The following is an 18578-nucleotide window of genomic DNA, read 5'->3' as shown; positions in this document are numbered from 1 at the left end:
GCCACGCTAAATTTCCAGCCGTTTCCTCTGATTCAGTCTTTTATTCTCGATAGGTTGATTTCGAAAAAAGAATTTGTTTTCCTACTATCTCGCGGTATAATATCTCTATAACTACTCTCCTTGTTCCAGATTCGTATCCGTGACCGAATATAAAACCATGCTTTGATACTGATGGTCTGTGGCGAATAAGGGTGAACGAGCACATCCGACGTCAGAAAGGTAGAGGGCCGTTCCTTGCAGATGAAGAAGAAGAAGTAGAAGAAGAAGACTAAGATATCTGATAGTGGAGGAGGAAGAGTTGGCCTAGAAACGGCGGTTCTCCGATCTCCGATCTGTTGGCGGATTTTCAGGCTTCTTCCCGTCGTTCCACCTCGTCCAGTTACCCCTCCTCCGTTTGACTGGCCGTCGTCGACGATGATGGTAATGGTAAATGGCCCATGGAGAGGCTCTCCAGTCCGCGCCTCCACTGGAAACGGGAGCACGCCACGTGAAAGTAGGAAGGGGAGGCTATAGCCGGAGCGACGTCGCTTCGTGCGCTTCAGTCGTTCGTGGACCTCGAAGGACGATAGAGGTCGAAGAGGGCACTTCCTCCTCTCCTTCCTCACGGCGCCACCACCATCACCTTCTCTACCATCTTTCCGCGCCTTCGGCCTTATCCTTCTTAACCGGTGGCGAGAGCACGAACGTCGTCTACGCACAATAAGATAATCGTTCGCAGCCGTCCGCCTACTAAAATTGACTTATAACGACGTCGTTGATACACGACCGTGGCAAACGTCCGAACGGATCGTCAACAGTACGAAGGATGCATCGTCACATCTCCCTTCTCGTTGGGATCATCTTGCTGTGTTGCCTCCAAGGTCGGTATCGCTTTTAACCTCTGCACTAGAATCGACCGATCGTGTTTCACTCTGGTGAAAGTCGCAACAGGTCAACCTGTCTTTACGTTCAGACATTCCTCTCTCTGTCCTCTGCTTTCCTTTTTTCTCTCTTCGTCCATGTTCGTCGTTATGTTCCCTCTCATTTTTTGTTCACCATAAAGCTGTTTCAGTGATTACGGTATTCTAGCCGAGAAATTGATCGATAATTCGTTCCCGTCTACTGCGAGTTGTTTTAACGGTTTCACGGTTGACTAATTGAGAAATTAATGAACTCCACACGATACACGAACAGACGGGTCCATTCATTATTCCATGTAAAGCAGTCAGCCGTCCGATGGAGAGTAAAAGCATGCCCGGCGGTTCCTATTGGATGCATAATTGTGATCGATATTACGTTAAAATAATTCGTCTAAAGAAATATTAGTACCAGGAGATCCGGTTACACGTGAATTTGAATTCTTAATTTCCGTTTTCGTTCTCCAATGTATTTCCTCTGCGTTCGACTTTTAGCTCATATCTGTCCCGACAGGTAGATAGTCGAACGTGTTGCGTTTGAATGGGAATTGATCTTATTAAATTGGGTCAGTTCAGCAGGAACGGCAAAATTCAAGCTTGCAAACAGCGTCGCGGCGTCAATGTGTTTCTTTTTAAAGAGCGGTACTCGTGTTCCTATATCGACATTTAAAGCCTATCTCTTTTTCTCTTTTTCTCGGCAAATAGCTTTGGTCAGAACACCCATTGAATTCTTGGCAGGAGGGAGCCAGTATCTCTCTATGGCCAAGTGCGATGCTCTTTCAACCGGAGGAAAAAAAGAACCATTGGTTTTTCGTTTTAATCTCCAGCACGCTCGCAGCCTCGTGCACGAGTCAACTCACAGGGCCGAGTTCCTTCCTCTTCCTTTCTCACTGATTTTATGTATACACTCCACGGTTGTCGAGCGTGTACCAGCGTTACTAAACTAGTGTAATTAATTGTAGCATTTTATATCTTGCTTTATCGACGACTAAGTCATCCACGTCTATTTAGTGATTTTAGTCTATCGAGTGATTTTTAATTAATTTACTAAAAGAAATAGCAGGAGCCGGGTATCTCTGCCAAAATAATATTCCCATGGGATCTTCTGGATGGGAATATCATACATTTTTACGCGAAAAACCTTCATCGAATAGTCTCGCTTTATCTTTAATCTCTATTATGTTGTCTTTTAAGTACGAGAATGCATATTCATTGCCATTAGGAGTAGGCTAATTTTATTACGTACCTTACGGTTAGTCTGCTGCGAATACGTAAAGGGTTCTGTAGAGACCAGGTCGAGTGTTCGACCAGGCACATGTAACTCGTAAAACGACGTTAGCCGGGCGGACTCGTCTAATTAAGTATGCTAATCGTCTAAAAATCTCGCTCGTATCAGCGACCCTGAAAATTTTACGGAACGAAGCATAAGGAAAGAAGTTGTCTCTTATAGCCCTCCTTGCGGCTTAACTTGTACAAATTACGAGACTGCATCCGATTAACGATAATACCATTTACATTTGTCGCTTGTAATAATAACAATAAGAAATATGTAGTGCGAAGAATCTAGCAGCGCCAACGTTATGTAGTTTCACTAGCTCATTAACTCGTTCAGCATGGTATTCTAATAAATATCATTAAGTTTTTAACGAGATTGCGTGTTAAAAGAAATTACAGGTGGGGCAATTGATTCGAGCATTTAGACGTTTATCATTTCTTTTCCAATGTCCCGTAGAACTTCCCTTCCAAAATTTAATCACGGTTGTAATTTCATGGCTTTAATATGTAGTAGATACTGTATGATGGCCTGTAGCAGGTAAATGGAGCCCGTTGCGTGAGCAAACATACGTAAGGGAAAATGAGCCGAAGTGTAATAACAGATGTCAAAAGAATAACAGGATTTATGCCCTTTTTTGCGAAACAGAAGGCATCGCCACAGAAATGCCCTTTTTTGAGATTTTTACCCTGCCATTAAGGCATAAGAAATACGATAGTAATCTGCGGTTCTCAAAAGAAGATTTCGTGTATTTCAAGTTTCTTCTTTGTCTCTTGAAATTTCGTTTCGGATACGTTTTTCCTCCTCGAAATCTCGTTTCCGCTCGTCATTTCTTTTACGTTCAACGAGAAGAGATATTTCTCTCGATGTCAGACCGTGTCTAAGGAATCTTTCCCCCTGTGATCGAATATCGCAGTAAACAATATAAATTCCTCGGTGAGTGGTCCAGGAAGGAGACGTACGAGCAAATTTGTTCGACTCGATATCCAAGGAAGGATGCATGCTTTGAAGTTGTAGTAAACGTTTTATTATTACAAATCGTGAAACGTTTAGCCGATTGGTTTGCATTGAAAATAGTTTGAAAGCGTCTGAATAGCCGCGAGACGTTTCAATAAAAGATGATCCCTAAAAGCGTTACGGTTTCGGTTCATTGACTTTTCAACGTGTTCAAATCCTCGTGACCCGGTTCCTCGTTATCCGTCCCTCGGGAAACTGTCGAGCTACAGATTAAATTTTCATTCGTATATAGTTTTCGCAAATGAAATTACTTGGACACAGAAAGAAAAGGATAGTAAAAAAAAAAAGTGATGTTCACTGGCTTGTATTCTGTTGGTCCATCGTTCCATCGACTATGAAACGTGTTTTCACGCTTGGAAGGGTTTCGCGTTTACCCGAAGGGAAAAAGGGCATGCCGCTTCTCCAGTCAATTTCATATTTATTAATACGAGGATTAACAACCACCTGATGATCATGAATAAGCAAAGATGAGTCGGGTATGAGAAACATTATTCGTCAAATAGTAACGGTTGCATATTCGGCTTGATCTAATTCGATCGTTTAAATCGTTGATAATTAATTCATCGCACGAATAGTGCTGAATAATTACGATCAATTACCATGCTAGGTTTGAACGTGACTGTCAGAAAAGCGGAAAACATTGCGCGCGTGCTAATTAACGTTGTTCTGTAATTATATGTATAACGAACGATTACCGATTCAAACATCCTGTTCAGCGGTATCCAAAGGAAACTCAATTACCTTTGCACGCATTGAAATCGTTTGTAATTAAAAGAAAAAAAGATAAGAAACGAGCTCAAAGAAAAAGTGTACAAACTCTGTAAAGAAATGGATCGTCTCACGGTCGGTGATGACCACGCCTACGCTTCGTACGAAACACCAAGTTTTTATGTTACGCGTCCTTCGACTTGAACAGTAATTTCTTTCTTTGAAGATCGGCCAGCCTCTTACCGTTATTCGAAAATGCTTAGAAAATATTTGTACGGCCTGGTTCTGTGACACCAAAACTGGGCAATGGCTGCATTTCACGTCGTTAGACAGAGATCTTATGCTACACCTCCAATTTTGACCAATTTCTCTCTTCTTTCTTTCACATTGTAAATAATTCCGATAGAACACACCGTAAAATCGTCGAGCTTAAAATATCTCTGAACGAATTATCGTGATACAAGGGTAGGAACTTAAATTCACGAAAAATTCTTGTCGCGTAATAGCTTATAGTTGTAACTGTGGTTCAAAAGTCGAACAGACTGCTAAGTAAACGGTGCTGGAGAGATGCGTAAGTACGATTTTATGCTAAGTGGAAAGTCGTCCGGGCGCAGGTTGTGTACCATCGGTTGGAAGCACGCAGCGGAGATACTATCGAAACAGTTTCCTCGTCGTATGTGGACGGTATTTGCACACCGTGCAGCTCCTAAGAAACGTAAATTATTCATTAAACCCGCGAACGAAACGTAGTCACGTTCTCGTTTGTCTAGCGTTAATTTTTCGTCTTAGTGCTGGTTGAGAGTCAGTAAGGAATCTCCTTCTTTCGGTTTTCATTCAGGATGTTCTCCCCGATGCCACAGTGAAACGTGTATTAAAACACTTTCGCGGCGGCGGATCGCACCTTTCACTAGAAATTAGATTAAACGGCGCAACTACTTCCACGTATCTCTTTCAAGAGCATGTGTTTTTCTTTTTCACCTACATTGAGCACGTACGCGCTATTTCGTTCGTACAATGAGGCCCCGTGCCGCGTTTAATGGAACGTATCGGGGAATCTAGTACATCTAGCGTTTGAATTAGATTGGTACCAGCAGGCCACGCTATTCTTTTCATTCGACTTTTGTGTATCGTGCTTATCTTTCATCATCATCATGACTGCTGCGATATTTATTCAGAGCTTTCATCCGTTCTCTACTTTTTACTAATCGCGTTACAGGTAAATTAATTGAATAAGAGAAAGGTGTTGGTCTGTGCCAGGCGTATAGCGTGCCAAGATAAAAATAATGAAAGAAAGAGGTGCAGTAGATCATTGGATAAAACGAAAGCATAAATATCGTTCTACTTTGGACATGAATTAGCATTATGGCAAAGAATGCATACGTGATTTCACGACAATAGTACTTAGTTGTTCGTGATTAAACGCGATCGTTTATACCGACAATTACCGTCTACCTACTATCGTCACAGAGTTTGAGATTTCATTTGGATTTGACAGTTTGAACGTTAATTGATCGCGGAAAACGGCAAACGATACGCGAGTGGACGATGCCATTCCGCCACTGCCCGCTGTTTCGCGTTATTGCATCGTCAATCATCTTTATGAAATCGTTACGATAGATCACTATCTGCCGAACAGATTCTACTGTCGGTTCGAGCTGTTCGGTGAAAAATGGGAAGTCATCGTTTTAATCGTCGGTTCGGCGAATGAACCCTCGGATGGTTTTGCTCTTGTTCTCGAGTCTAGCTTGTTCTTCTTGTGATTAGATTCTCGCGGGGATGTAGGAGGTCGTTAAGGATCGTACGACGATCGATCAAAGTTGAATAGAGCTTGCGAGTCAACCTTGAACGTCTCTGGAGCGCAATCTGATCCTTGATTCCGCGGTATTGCGCTCCGTTCGATCGATAAACCAAACCAGTCAGTTGTCCTTTCGGGAACGACACCGTTACCGTAGCTCGATTCATCCGCCGATGCTTGACTTACTTCGCTGACCTGAAGACCCAGTGAACGTGTACTCGTGAATTTCAAACTCGTGTGTCGTTCATTCCCAATTCTTCATCCTCGACGGTCTAGTTGGCTGTTCATGTTACAACATTCCGAGACGGAATTGGCTTGTTGTCTAGCGTCAAACGCATTCCTTGACTTTAGCATTGAAATTCTTGGTTCGATTAAGGAAACTGGTCTGATCATTACGGCTGACATTAGAAGAAAAAGAGAGAGAGAGAGAGAGAGAGGGTAGATTAAGGTTGGCGTTAAGGATTAGCATAGCGTTCCTTCACGATCTTCTGCTAGTTTACAACTGATCTGAACAACGTGGACGAGAGCTGTATCAAGTTGTAAGCCGAAGCAATGGTAACCGGTAATGATATGCGCATAAAAGATTTCGTGTATACTTGCGGGAAAGTACTCGCTGAATGTGCGGTATTTACGCCCATGCGGCAACGAAATGCTCGTCACGTTCTTTCGATGTCAGCTGACTTCGAACGAATGTCCGCGTTAAAACGTGAAGATTCCTTGAGCTATCGGACCTTTTATTAGTGTCTTTCCGCGCGATGGCGAACGGTCGAGCTTGTTCACCGACGTCAACAATCGATTTGTAGTCGAGGAAGATACAACGAAGAAGGATCGAACGAAAAATACGATTGGACGAACGAGAAATACGAGGATACCGTCATAGTAAAGAAGATTATGGTAGTTGCAATTGGACAGGCGCAGAAATAAGATCCCCGTTTAACTTCCTCATACCGACTTCTCCTTTATTCTTCCACATATTTTCATCATCTAGCCGTAAAACGCAGGATTTAATATTTCGATACGGCTGCAGCGAGACAGGATAGTTTTTCAGGCTGCCAATGTCCTCCAAGGAATCTGTTACAGGGATCGTATTAACGCGTTTCATTTGGCAATACCGTAACCGCACATTAACCATAACGAGAAGGCAAAGAGAAACAAGAACTCGTTAAAGCTTATCTATTTATTTTCAATACTATTGGAACATGTCTATCTATAGCTGTCGGTTTCACGCTCTACTTTTCTGGTTTCCACGTATCTAATGATTTCTCCGGATTTATTAGCAAAAAAGCAGCGGAGCTATGACATGTTTCCTCATTTACGCGGCAAGAAATCACGCAAATGAGAAAGCCACGAGTGAGGAATGGAAAACAGAGACAATCCTGATTCCGGCCGATTATCGATCGCGTTCACTCGGTTGTTCCGCCAATAATAGTGCTGAGATCGTCCGTAGTCATTTTCACGATCGAGGGTTGTGAAACCCTGGCCTAGACTTAAGTAGGTATGGAGGTAAGGTCGAGGTCACTTTCATGATTCCTTCCTGTGGATGAACCACACGGGGATCGGTGTAAATTAATGGGCGCATGGTAGGTTAAAAGCTTTCGCTTCACTTGTAAGTATCAATGGAGCATCAACATCCGTGACGATTATTCCTGTCGGTCGATTAATTTTTCTCATTCAACCAATTTAGGTCCCAGTTAAGCCATATTCAACCGGTTGCATTAAATCACATTCTACTCTTCTAGTAAAAGAGAAAATGAATAGCAGTTTAGATTTGTAGCACGATTTTCGATTTAGCTATGATTCAAGAGTAAATGGAATCGGGGTCGCTTTCGATGTGCATCTTACGCGGTAAAACAGTTGTTAGCTCGTTCAACGAACACTGATTCAACCTCTCCGAGCTATCAATAGTATACTGCTAATTAAGGGTCGAGGTCGTTCTCGTTGAACGTAAAACGTTTATACCGCAATGAAACTCCTGGCTGATAGGCTGATTCTCCTAGACGTGTTTACATTCTATCGGTTAGATTACAAACAGATGCAAGATACAAGATTAGTAAATCGATATTGAAACTGCCAGATAATGGCCTTAGTGTTCGAAAATTTTCTATCCTCCAAAAAAAGGCGAATAAGGCAGTGACCATATTTCTCAGATTTTTATCGATCCTATCCGCGGTAGAGCTATTAGGCCTAAGAGGGCGCGTAAAAGTGAAATTTTCTTATCTAAAACCGTGCTCCCTGAATATACTACAATATCATTGATCATTCTGTCGATACTTTTAACGAAACCCACGTAGTTAATTCATAATATCCGGAAGGGAAGATTTTTCGAACTCCAAAAAGTCGAATGATTGGCTCGTGCGTCGTAGCTGAGAGGAAAGTCTACCTTCGTCGATAATTACCCTTTCTCTGAGATGCAGTGATGCGTTTCTTCTTAATCATTCGATATTCCGTCCTTCTTACCTCGTTTTACTCTAATTACTTTTAATATGCAATATCCTTAAACGCGAACGCGCAAGTACGCTTACCGTACACTTCTCACGCGGTCCCGTTCCCCTCTGGCACCCGCTATTCAATGAAAACTCTGCCAACCACCAGGCCCAAGAAAATCTCAAATTACATACGAAGGTTTATGCTTGCGACCACCAGATGAAACATCCTTATGGGATTTCAAAGGCTTTTACTACCTGCACGCGGATATTCAGCTAAAATGATGCACACTTTTAGACGTCGTAACTCATATTCCCCGTGGCGCGAAATCGATCGTACGAATTGTCGGTAATGCATTCGCCACGTACGCCACGGAATTCCCATTCCGTGGAGATTTTATAGCGACAACTTTGACGAACCCGTAAAAGAACCGGCCTGGAATTCTTTATTCTCAGCAGGATAACGTTATGCACGAATCGCGCGTCTTCCTATTCCCGTTATCCAAATCTACGTGAAAAACGTAGACTCGTGTATATAAGTGTGTATCTCCGGCTGATGAAGACAGAGTCGAAAAAGTACAATTGGCTCGCGGCATGATCTTGTTCCTTACTGTTTCTTGATAGTTGGAATTTGACGAATAATCATCGTGCTCCACGTGTATATGTTCATTTATGCCTATGCAAAAGTATCATTCGCATTAGCGGTTTAGTCACGGTGCGGTGACGGTCCACTCGAATGTTATTCATTCACGGTTCAGAGCATCGACTAACATTTAAAGGATTCGTGGCAGTGAGCAGCAATTCCACGGTAACCGAGGTGTTAATACGAACTCGAGTTTAGCTGGCAACACATGTCAGACGAGGGTATTGGAATCCGACGAGTATCCATTTATATCATCGTTTTTATTTTATTGTGACGGCCGATAACGCGTACAAGTCTTGAGGACGTCATACCGGTAGTCTGTAATGGTACTCGACGACACGAGCATCGAGGTGCAATTTCTGAAAAGATAAAACAGAACACGAAAATGATGTTCGATCCAGCACGCAATGCGCGGAAGAGAAAGGTAGGAAATCGCAGCACGCGACGGAACAGACGATTGAAATTTCAGCCGATCGCTGATCGGATCGTGGCAGGCACCATCGCAATTTTCCGTTCCGTATCGAACAGAGAAGTATGCGTACGCTTTGGAATTTTCACGCCGTGCGAGAAGAGCGGAGCGCGACGAAAAAGCGCGCGGGCGATCGTGAAAAAAAAAGTGGACATGTTCGCGGAGTAGGTTGGACCGTATATACACAGCAACATGTACGATCGATCGAAGGTTCCTCCGATGTAACGGATCGGCGTGAGCGAACGGTCGCGAGTGCACACGCGTTCACGTGCACGCTCGTGGGAGATCGAGCCGATCTGGGAGGTAGTTTTTCGCCCCAGTACTCCACTTACCACTCGCCACTTAAACCGAACACGACGATTTATGGAACGCAACTCGTTTGTCGTGTTCCTTCATGAACAGCGACACACATACTACCGTTTTTGCCGGTTGCTAGGGCCACGCGCTTCCTGCATTCTCTTCATCGGGATGCCCCGCATTAACGTATTTTGATAACACCGTATCGTTTGATTTTTTGCTCTGTCACTTTTTACGTCACTCCAGACGATCGATGAATGAAACGCTTTACTTTATTGTGATTGGTACGGCTACTTTATTACTATTACTATTTGCAACATGGTTTGCCGATCGTTTAAATTGCAAACGTCCTACGATTTCTAACGGCGAAGGTAATAAACGAGGATCTGAACAACACGGTTCAAGATTCAATTCCAGACCGCAAAATACACCTCTACCCTAGCGTTTGAAAATATCCTACGTTTTAATTAATCGTTTGCGGTCTCTTTCGAAATACAAGTGCTTCGTAAATACAGTTATAGCAGAAGCTATATCGCCTAAACCGGTACTCCCTGATTAGCATTTATGAGCATTGTTTCGGCAAAAATCTAGCCACGAGGATCGTAGCCACCGTCTTCCCCGTAACAGACGTAGCCGTGATGCGTCGAGCCACCAACCACACGCGAAACCTGTTTTGATTAGCAGCTGTCAGCTAACTCATAATTAGCCGTTTCTCTGCTTGAAATATTTGGCGTGATACTGTGCATGTCTGTAATTCCGAGTATCTAAAACCAAACTGGCGGATGAAATTATTTCATAATTTTAATGCGAAATACCTGTTCGATTTATCGAGGAATTATACCGTGAAGCGAAGCTTGATTCGTCTTCATCGGTATCTTCGAACAGTCGCTCAAACAGGCGATAAATCATCCGATTGCGACAACGCGACTTCGTCTTTTCCCGCGAATCGCGTTCGAACTGCTTCTTTACAACGTTATCGGAACAATGGCGTTGCTAGGCTGGAAACAAGATTGTTTCACTGCAATACGGAAGTACGCGACGATACAGACCGTCGTTAACGTCAGATTTTTTCGACACGGAAACACGGTCGATCAAAGATAAAGTATGGAACAATGATACCGGTTGTCGCGATACTTCGCAAACCTTTGCCGTGATAGTTCTGACAATATCCTCGTTCTTGATGCAACGTCTAACGTCCTAATAATTTCACCATTTCCGATCTCGATTTCGGAACAATCGACGCAAGCGACGGGCCGCGGTTTAATCATGTCGACTCGTGTGCTCCATAACAGAAATAGAAGCTGGTTAATGCAATGCAGCGCGGATGTGTTACGAGACAATTCTAAGAGGCAGACGAGATCGTTTCACGGTGATAAAGAGGGCCGGTTACGTCGAGAAGATCGACCGAAGGTATACCGAAGGAGGTTGCACGAGAAACGAGCTGTGAGCTGAGCCTGGAATCACGGAACACGAACGACCTTACCGTGATTGTGACGCTATCGACTGAGAATGATTTACACGGTCGTTTCTTTCGTCCTAGCCGAGATACTGTCCTGCGCACGCGATCATACGCATACAGATCTCACGGGCAAGATCCCTGTTAGAATTAATGGATTACTATTCATGCCTGTCCCATCGTTACCGGGTGCTACTTCGTATGTACCGAAACGATCGTAAGATACCGATTTATTGGAATTTAATAGTCTTATCGATCATTGCCGCTTAACAGGTATAGGTTTGAAAATGATTCGACGATAGATTGAAAGGATTCTGTATAGTTCTGCATAGAAGGACCATCAGTTATTCGAGTTTAAGGGAGAAAAACGAGAAATCGCGCACGCTCAACTTAGAGAATTAATCGGTCACGAGCACCCACTACAATTTGTCAGGCGCTTGAATGTGTCGTTTGCTAAAATTCGTAGAAACATCGTTCCCAGTATTCGCCGACTATTTATCAACAGGCTGTATATGGCTATAATAACATGGTGGCCGTTGTAACATTAATTAGATCGAACGCGAGTTGATTGGTTCGCGTAGATTTTGTGGGACGTTCGTTCCTCGTTTTCGCTCCGTCGCGGTCGCGGCATCGTCGTACGTACATTCTTCCTCGCGCTCCTTCGAATATATCTTGTTCCCAAGCGGAAGATGAGTTTCCATACGGTTTGATTTACGCGTAGTAACCTACCTCGGACTTAATTGACATCTGCGACGTAAGCTTCGCGAGAGGCGTTCACATTTGTAAACGAATCATGGCCCGTTTAATTATCTAAGCTAGAATCGAAAGGTCTGTCATGCAACACAGTCGTCCGAGTGCGCTTCCAACCGCAACGTCCATCCAGTTCATCTAACCTACCGTTTTTCTGGCCGTGTCTCCAGGAGTAGCGACTAGGAAACAAGAACAAAAGCCGCAGTCCCGTACATTGTTCGTTTTATTTATGAGCCACAGCTTATTCGTATCAAATCGTTCCGGTTCGTTAAACAGATCCTTATTTCTCTGTTATCGATCTTCGAGAGCGGGATGCGAGCTGGCCGTGTTCCTCTCCCGGCTTCTCGTTTCGTGGACAAAAATCCAAGGAGCAGCATCCACCCGGTCGGCATGCATCCTTGCCGTGGTTCACCGACCCGCATATTTCTCCCTCCCCCTCCCCTCCCGCTCTTTCCCTGTCACACTCTTTCCTTCCTTTCCCCCTCACAGTCTCTCTTTTCCCCTCGATCCTTTCTCCTTTCCTTCGTCTCTTTCCGTTGCTCTCATTCCCTCTCGTTGGAGCAAGTGGCGGGCATCCACTGTACACCATACTCCGCATGCATGCACGCGCTAGCTCGTGCGACCCGTACATCTTCCACAGGGATATAATTCGATCTGCATTGTTCACCAATCGCCCCCTGACCAGACTGGTCGCTCCTCTATTGGCATAATTGATTCACTTAATCGCGTTCGTGGGAGTGACGGACACCTCCTTCAGCCGCCCATCAACGCCGCTAATCACACGTCCATTTGACCAACCGACGTCCGCTTCAAGGAAGAATCTCATTCTCTTCTTCTCCTTTGCTCTTTCGTCTGCTCTCTTTCGACTACTTCGGTCGTTTTCTTTCTTCGTCTTCACGCTCACGTTCTTCCCGTTCTTCCACTTGACGAGCTTTTGTGCCCTCTTCTGCTTGTTATCGTACGCACGAGGATTATAATAGTTTTTCTCGTAATCTACGTTTTCTTGCCTCCGTTCCTCCGACATGGGCTTTTCTCTTTCTCGCGCGCGGCTCCGTTAATCAATGCCGACAATTTTATGCGACGCGATTCGGACCCATAAAATCTATGGCATCCGGCAGTCTGGCTTCTCCTTTGAAATCTTTAGCGATCCACGTTGCCAACCCGTATCTCGTATGGTTCAAGGGGCTCTAAAATGTTCTATACTTCAGGAAAGATCGTGCACACCTTTCTCTCTCTCTCTCTCTCTCTCTTTATCTTAACGGAAATTCAATTTAGACATCTTCGCGGCGCGTAGGTACGCGTATCGCAACCGAGCTATATTAACCGATATCGTTCGATCGATAAATCGTAATCGTCGTAATTATGGAGAGCATACGCTCATAAAACTCGCATCATGCTTATCTCTGGCCGTATTCGGTTATTAACGTGCTTTGGCTCCCCGCGAAGCAGGAAGGAGTGTAACTCGATTATTACACGGAAAAAGGGTATAATATCGGCGATGTTCGCGGCGTCTTTGTGAGATACGGTGGCCGAGAACAGGAAGAACCACGGTCCCCTATATTACAATGCATATCGGCACTATCTCGTTCACTTTGTGAATTCGAGCGCAGATTCTCGGATTCAGCAAGCTACGAATTACCGTGGAAGGCGAACGGGATATCGGGCCGTTCGCCCTGATCGCGCGCGATTCCAGCAAATTGTATCCCGAGGAGAGTCTAACTCGATCGTTACGCGAAAGGAGCCGTCCTAGCCATTGCGATCCCTCCAAAAAAATCTTTACGAGCTCGAACGGATCCAGTCCGTCGTTCTTTCTCTGGCGTGGCGCACAGCGGTACGAAGCGTATGCGCGCGCGATGCGTGACCGCGATCGTAGATAAATTATCGAGTTGCGAGAACAGAGAACGAATCGTCCATTAAGCTCGTATTGTTCACTTGACATTCCGGTAACGACTAGAACGTACCGGTCTTGCAGAGATCTCTTAGGATCGTATGTATTTTTGCACTCTCGTACGTGGCAGCGTTTTCCGTGCACATTGCATATATTATCTCGGGCTAGAGAGTAGCAACCAGGCGAACTTTATATCTCAAAAAGTTATTCCGTGCGTCTGCCGATTAGTCACGTGACCGAGCTGCGTTTAAATTATTCTCTGGTTACGTTTAGCTGTCCGCTTTATCGGCATCGATGTAACTGCTCCTCGCGTCTTCTCCTCCTGTCGGTTATCTTTAACTGTACACCTCGATTTTATAATTTGTTACATATTATGCGAGCCGGTGTAGAACGACCGCAGTAAATCCCGTGTGCTGTTGACCCTGCGATCACTGGACCGAAACCAAGCCAGCGGACCCGGTGCAGTAGAGATATCTGCGCGGAGGGTCAGCAGGAAGCAATTAAAGTTTCGACAGAATCTCTGGGTTTAACGTTACCATTACACGTGGTTGCCACAAAAAAAGATTAGAGGACGATCCAGAAGGATCGAGAGACGAGCGCGGTCTATTCGCTTCTTCCTTTCCGGTTTGCTCGATTATTTTTAACTCGACCTTTCACGCTCCGGGATGAACACGATCCACGCGCAGATCCGCAGAACGCGGTTTTTTGATGCGATGCATCGTCGGTGCAGAAACGATCTAGGCTCCAATTACCAACGTTTCCTTTGATTCTTCGCAGGTATTTATCTTCTGCCAGTCACTTTCTTTCTTGGGCTTGCGCGTTCACCTTTCCATTGTAATTATGCCATTATGGCTAACGCTTACCGCTGGTTTAATAAAGAAGACCTTATACGTCTTGATGGCTCGCTATAAACCCAAGTAACAGTAAATGGCATTTCGTTTTACGATACCGTGTTGTACTTGGTCGCGAAAGGAGTAGCTGCGCTTGTTACTTTCTTTTCCCGAGAGATTGATCAAATGCTAACGAGGTCTTTCACAGTCTCTTGTACTAATTTCTGCGCAGATTTCGTGACCGGCGCCTGTCCCCGAATATGTCCGCCAAGCGGTGAACCAGTCTGCGGTAGCGACGGAGTGATCTACGCGTCCCAGTGTGAAATGCGGAAGAAGATGTGTGGAAAAGGTAAGGGGCCCCTTTTAACTGCGTAATAATTATGATTAGAAGATGCGTACGTGCGGTGAGGCATCGTCAGCGATTATCCAGTTGGTTTACAACGTCCGTCGAAGGGATGCATCGTCGACCAGCATCGAGACACTTGGTTCGTTCCCTCGTTTCGCGTGCTGAACGACCTTAAATCCTACTCCCCGGATGCCATTAACGATAATCTGTTAAGAGTAAACGCGGTACATTTCGCGCATCCGATGCAACCGATCGGTTGCGCGGCTGGGGACCGGTAATTATCGGTACTTTACAAATTGCATAGGCGTGACCGTGGCCACGGAGAAGATCGCTTGTCTAAGATCGTCCGGTAGCAAGTGCGAGCATCGTTGCCCCGGCGATCAGGATCCGGTATGTGGCACCGACGGCCGCACGTATCTCAACAAGTGCATGCTCAGAGTCGAAATCTGTCGAGTCGGCATCGAGCTGTCCCACTTGGGCCCCTGCAACAACATCTCCGCACACAGGGAGAACTGCCCGGTCTCCTGTGACTTTGCACCACTCGACGGTCCGATCTGTGGAAGCGATGGCAATGTCTACAAGTCTACATGCCAAATGAAGCTGCTCACCTGTGGGTACGTGCTTTTGTATAGGTGTCGGAACGACGCTCGACTTTGTTCTGGTTATTGCTGAATAGAATACGCACAACATTCCATGATTTTGTTCGATTGAGTGGTTACATTGTTACCCGACCATAGGCAAGGCGTAGTACGTACGAACAAGAAGCACTGTCAAACCACGAGACATTGTCGTGAATCGTGTTGGCGCGGTGCCAAGCCAGCCTGTGGTAGCGATGGAATCCTCTACTCGAATACCTGTAAAATGCGAGCAAAGAACTGCGGGTAAGGAGCACATCCTTGAAAAAGTCCTCGATCGGAGGCAGGCGCGCGCGACTTCTCGCCACGCTGTGAATGACTAGCGAACTTGTTCGCTTTTTATACGTCACCAGACTCACCACCATATCAATCGTTTAGCAAACACGTGTTCGAAGTGCCGATGTCGTACTGCGTGTCGCTGGAACGGACGTCCGGTGGCCAATCGAACGCCTGTCCTTTGGATTGCAAAAGCGAGCCGGAAGTTCCGACCTGCGGATCAGATGGAAGCATATACAAGAACGAATGTGAAATGCAAATGCTTAATTGCGGGTTAGTTTCTCTTACGTGAATTCCAAATATTCTCATTGTTCATTTATAATTTCGCCGTTTAATTTTGATGATTGTTGTTTTATTTCGTAGACAAGCAAGAAGAAAAGTGACAGTGGTAGACTTTGAGAAGTGTCGAGCTCGTTTGACCAAGTGCATGAAACAGCAGCAAAGATGCGGGAACGAGGTGGATCCAGTTTGCGGAAGCGACGCCAACACATATCCGAATCAATGCCACTTGAACGTGGCGGTTTGCTTGTAAGTTGGCATTCCAGAGATATACTATTCGAATGCGTATTCGAAGAGAATTGAATGGATAAACGACGTGTGATTAACATAACGAGAAGCAGTTACTGCTAAAGTTTCGCATTACGCGCATTAGTTACATCAGTCATTAGTAATGACTCGATCAGTTGTTCGATTCCTGACGTTACCGTTGCTTTTTAGAAAGGGTATTCAATTGGCTCACGTCGGAGAGTGCACGACCTTGAAAGAGACCGAACAGTGCCCCGAAGATTGCAGCGAGGTACCTGAGGAACCAGTTTGTGGAAGCGACGGCAACGTTTACCGGTGATTAAGAACGTTATTTGGATTCCCGGACGTTCGGGGCTGAGAGTTTTAGGGACGTGTGAATCACGAATCGCCGCTAGTTACGAAGAATAGACATTCGTCTTAACCATGGTCATTCGCATTGAAAAATTCATTCTTTCGATAGATCTTTTTCTTTCCTTTTCAGCCATCGTTATTAAGCTTTTTGTTTACGCCATTGATAAACATTTTTAACAACAGTTACCAGTTAGATCAAGCAATTATTTCTTAGAATTCTCGCGGCACTCGACGTCCCTAATTCCTCAGAGAAATCTATGTATACAAATGCGTCATACGTGTATTCATATGCGTTCAGATCCCTTTGCCATCTGCAGCGTGAGACATGCGGTCAGAGGGTAGTTCAAGTTCCAGCACAGCATTGTCGCACTACTGCGCTCTGCAACCAGATCTGTAGTGGAGAGCGGCAGTTTGTTTGTGGTTCCGACAACAAGCTTTATCGTAACGAATGCGAAATGAAGAGGGACAATTGCGGGTAAGTGTTTAGTAATTGTATTTGAAATTATACCTCGTCTTTGAAATTCGACAATCGCTTGAATAACTCGATTTTGGATAGCTATGAAATTGTCTTGAAACCGACGACGATCTATTTTTTTTCATATACAACCTTCTTCAGGAAACACGTGTACGTGGTGCCCATGAAGAGGTGCGTGCAAGGTTTCTTGTTCCGTGGCTGCCAAAAGATCTGTCCACCTTACTACGATCCTGTTTGCGGCACCGACGGCATGACCTACAGCAATGAATGTTTTTTGGAAATTGAAAACTGCCGCAGTCGAAGCATAGTTACAAAGAAATACCATGGAGTGTGCGGGCAACCGACTGAAGAACCTAAGAATTATTTGTATTAACCTGATCAAATTCTATCTTCATGAAAATGTGTTTTTAAAAAAGTATTTTTTCAAAAACTGTCGATTTCAAGACGACTCGTAAATTATTATAAGAAATGATCGAATCATATTCTTTCAAGTAGGAGCACGATCTTCCCGTAAGGTACTGTTATAACGACCGAACGATTTAATCGAAAGAAAGTATCGATTTTTGCACTTCGATCGTATATTTTTACAATTTTTTCGTCTTGAAGTCAAATTCGACAAATTTCTTGAATATTTACGGAATTTTGATACGATGTGTCCGCTTTCTGGAGGAAAAATATTTCGAGAAACGAGTATCCCGTTAATCGTATACCTAACTCGACTTATGATAATGGACAAGATTCTTATTATCAATTCCGTAATCGATCATATCGAGACTAGTAAATCCATTCAAATGAATTCTCGTATTCGTCATTCTCGATTTTCGATCGCTAATCATCCGATCGATTGGACCAAGACTGCAGTTTATAGCCAACAGCCACTATTCGCGGTACGTGCTTGGCATTTTTATCGATCATACATGAACGCTAACGACCACGTTGATTACCAAGTATCTATATTTATTTCGCATTCTTTCTGTTCTTGGATTGAAAACGATATAATGTGGCATTCTTGCGTGATACGATATTACGAATTTCGTGCTAGATCGATCGTGCGTTTGTGTAACCCTTTCGCATCTTCGCATATTTCTCGCCGGTAAACTCATGTCTTATTTATTGTAGTATTATTATTGATTATCGTATCATCTTTGCATCATTCTGTTTATCGCTACTGCTACCGTAACACGAATAGTTCCAAAACGTATTCTTATTCTAATTGTAAGAAAGTATTTAGCTACATTATATGTATATCTCTCTCTTTTTGACATGTGATGTTCATACTATAATTATTCTTCTCATCGTACCTTTTTATTTATTATCAAACATGCGACAATCCTTTTTGTATCGATACTAACATACATGCTTCAGATGTCAATAATAAACTATATACGTATATTTTAAGGTAAAAATTGATTCAATTATTGAACATTGTTTATTATCGTCTTGAATCTCGAAATTACGCCTGTAAACAAAAACAGCAGTAGATACTACCGTTTTGAACCAAATATTGTATATGAATGCTGGTAGA

The 18578-nt window shown here is 44.1% G+C and overlaps 1 protein-coding gene across 1 annotated transcript; it reads left to right on the top strand.

Moving 5' to 3' along the window:
- Positions 1-490: 490 nt before the first annotated feature.
- LOC117164910 (serine protease inhibitor dipetalogastin) lies at positions 491-18315 on the top strand. The gene is made up of 9 exons (XM_033348360.2): positions 491-860; positions 14678-14794; positions 15096-15405; positions 15529-15672; positions 15805-15975; positions 16066-16230; positions 16420-16542; positions 16877-17053; positions 17195-18315. The coding sequence occupies exons 1-9, from the start codon at positions 806-808 to the stop codon at positions 17424-17426; spliced, it is 1494 nt and encodes a 497-aa protein (XP_033204251.1). The 5' UTR covers positions 491-805; the 3' UTR covers positions 17427-18315.
- Positions 18316-18578: the final 263 nt, after the last annotated feature.

This window comes from Bombus vancouverensis, chromosome 8 (genome assembly GCF_051014615.1).
Source record: "Bombus vancouverensis nearcticus chromosome 8, iyBomVanc1_principal, whole genome shotgun sequence".
In the NCBI taxonomy this organism is placed as follows: domain Eukaryota; kingdom Metazoa; phylum Arthropoda; class Insecta; order Hymenoptera; family Apidae; genus Bombus; species Bombus vancouverensis.
This window is presented reverse-complemented; position numbering and strand designations above follow the sequence as displayed.

Bases quoted from the DNA above. Each gene is read 5' to 3' on its own strand.
- LOC117164910 (XM_033348360.2), top strand. From the start codon at position 806: ATGCATCGTCACATCTCCCTTCTCGTTGGGATCATCTTGCTGTGTTGC. The intron at 14,795-15,095 runs GTAAGGGGCCCC...CAAATTGCATAG, and splicing joins GAAGAAGATGTGTGGAAAAG to GCGTGACCGTGGCCACGGAG. The intron at 15,673-15,804 runs GTAAGGAGCACA...TCAATCGTTTAG, and splicing joins ATGCGAGCAAAGAACTGCGG to CAAACACGTGTTCGAAGTGC.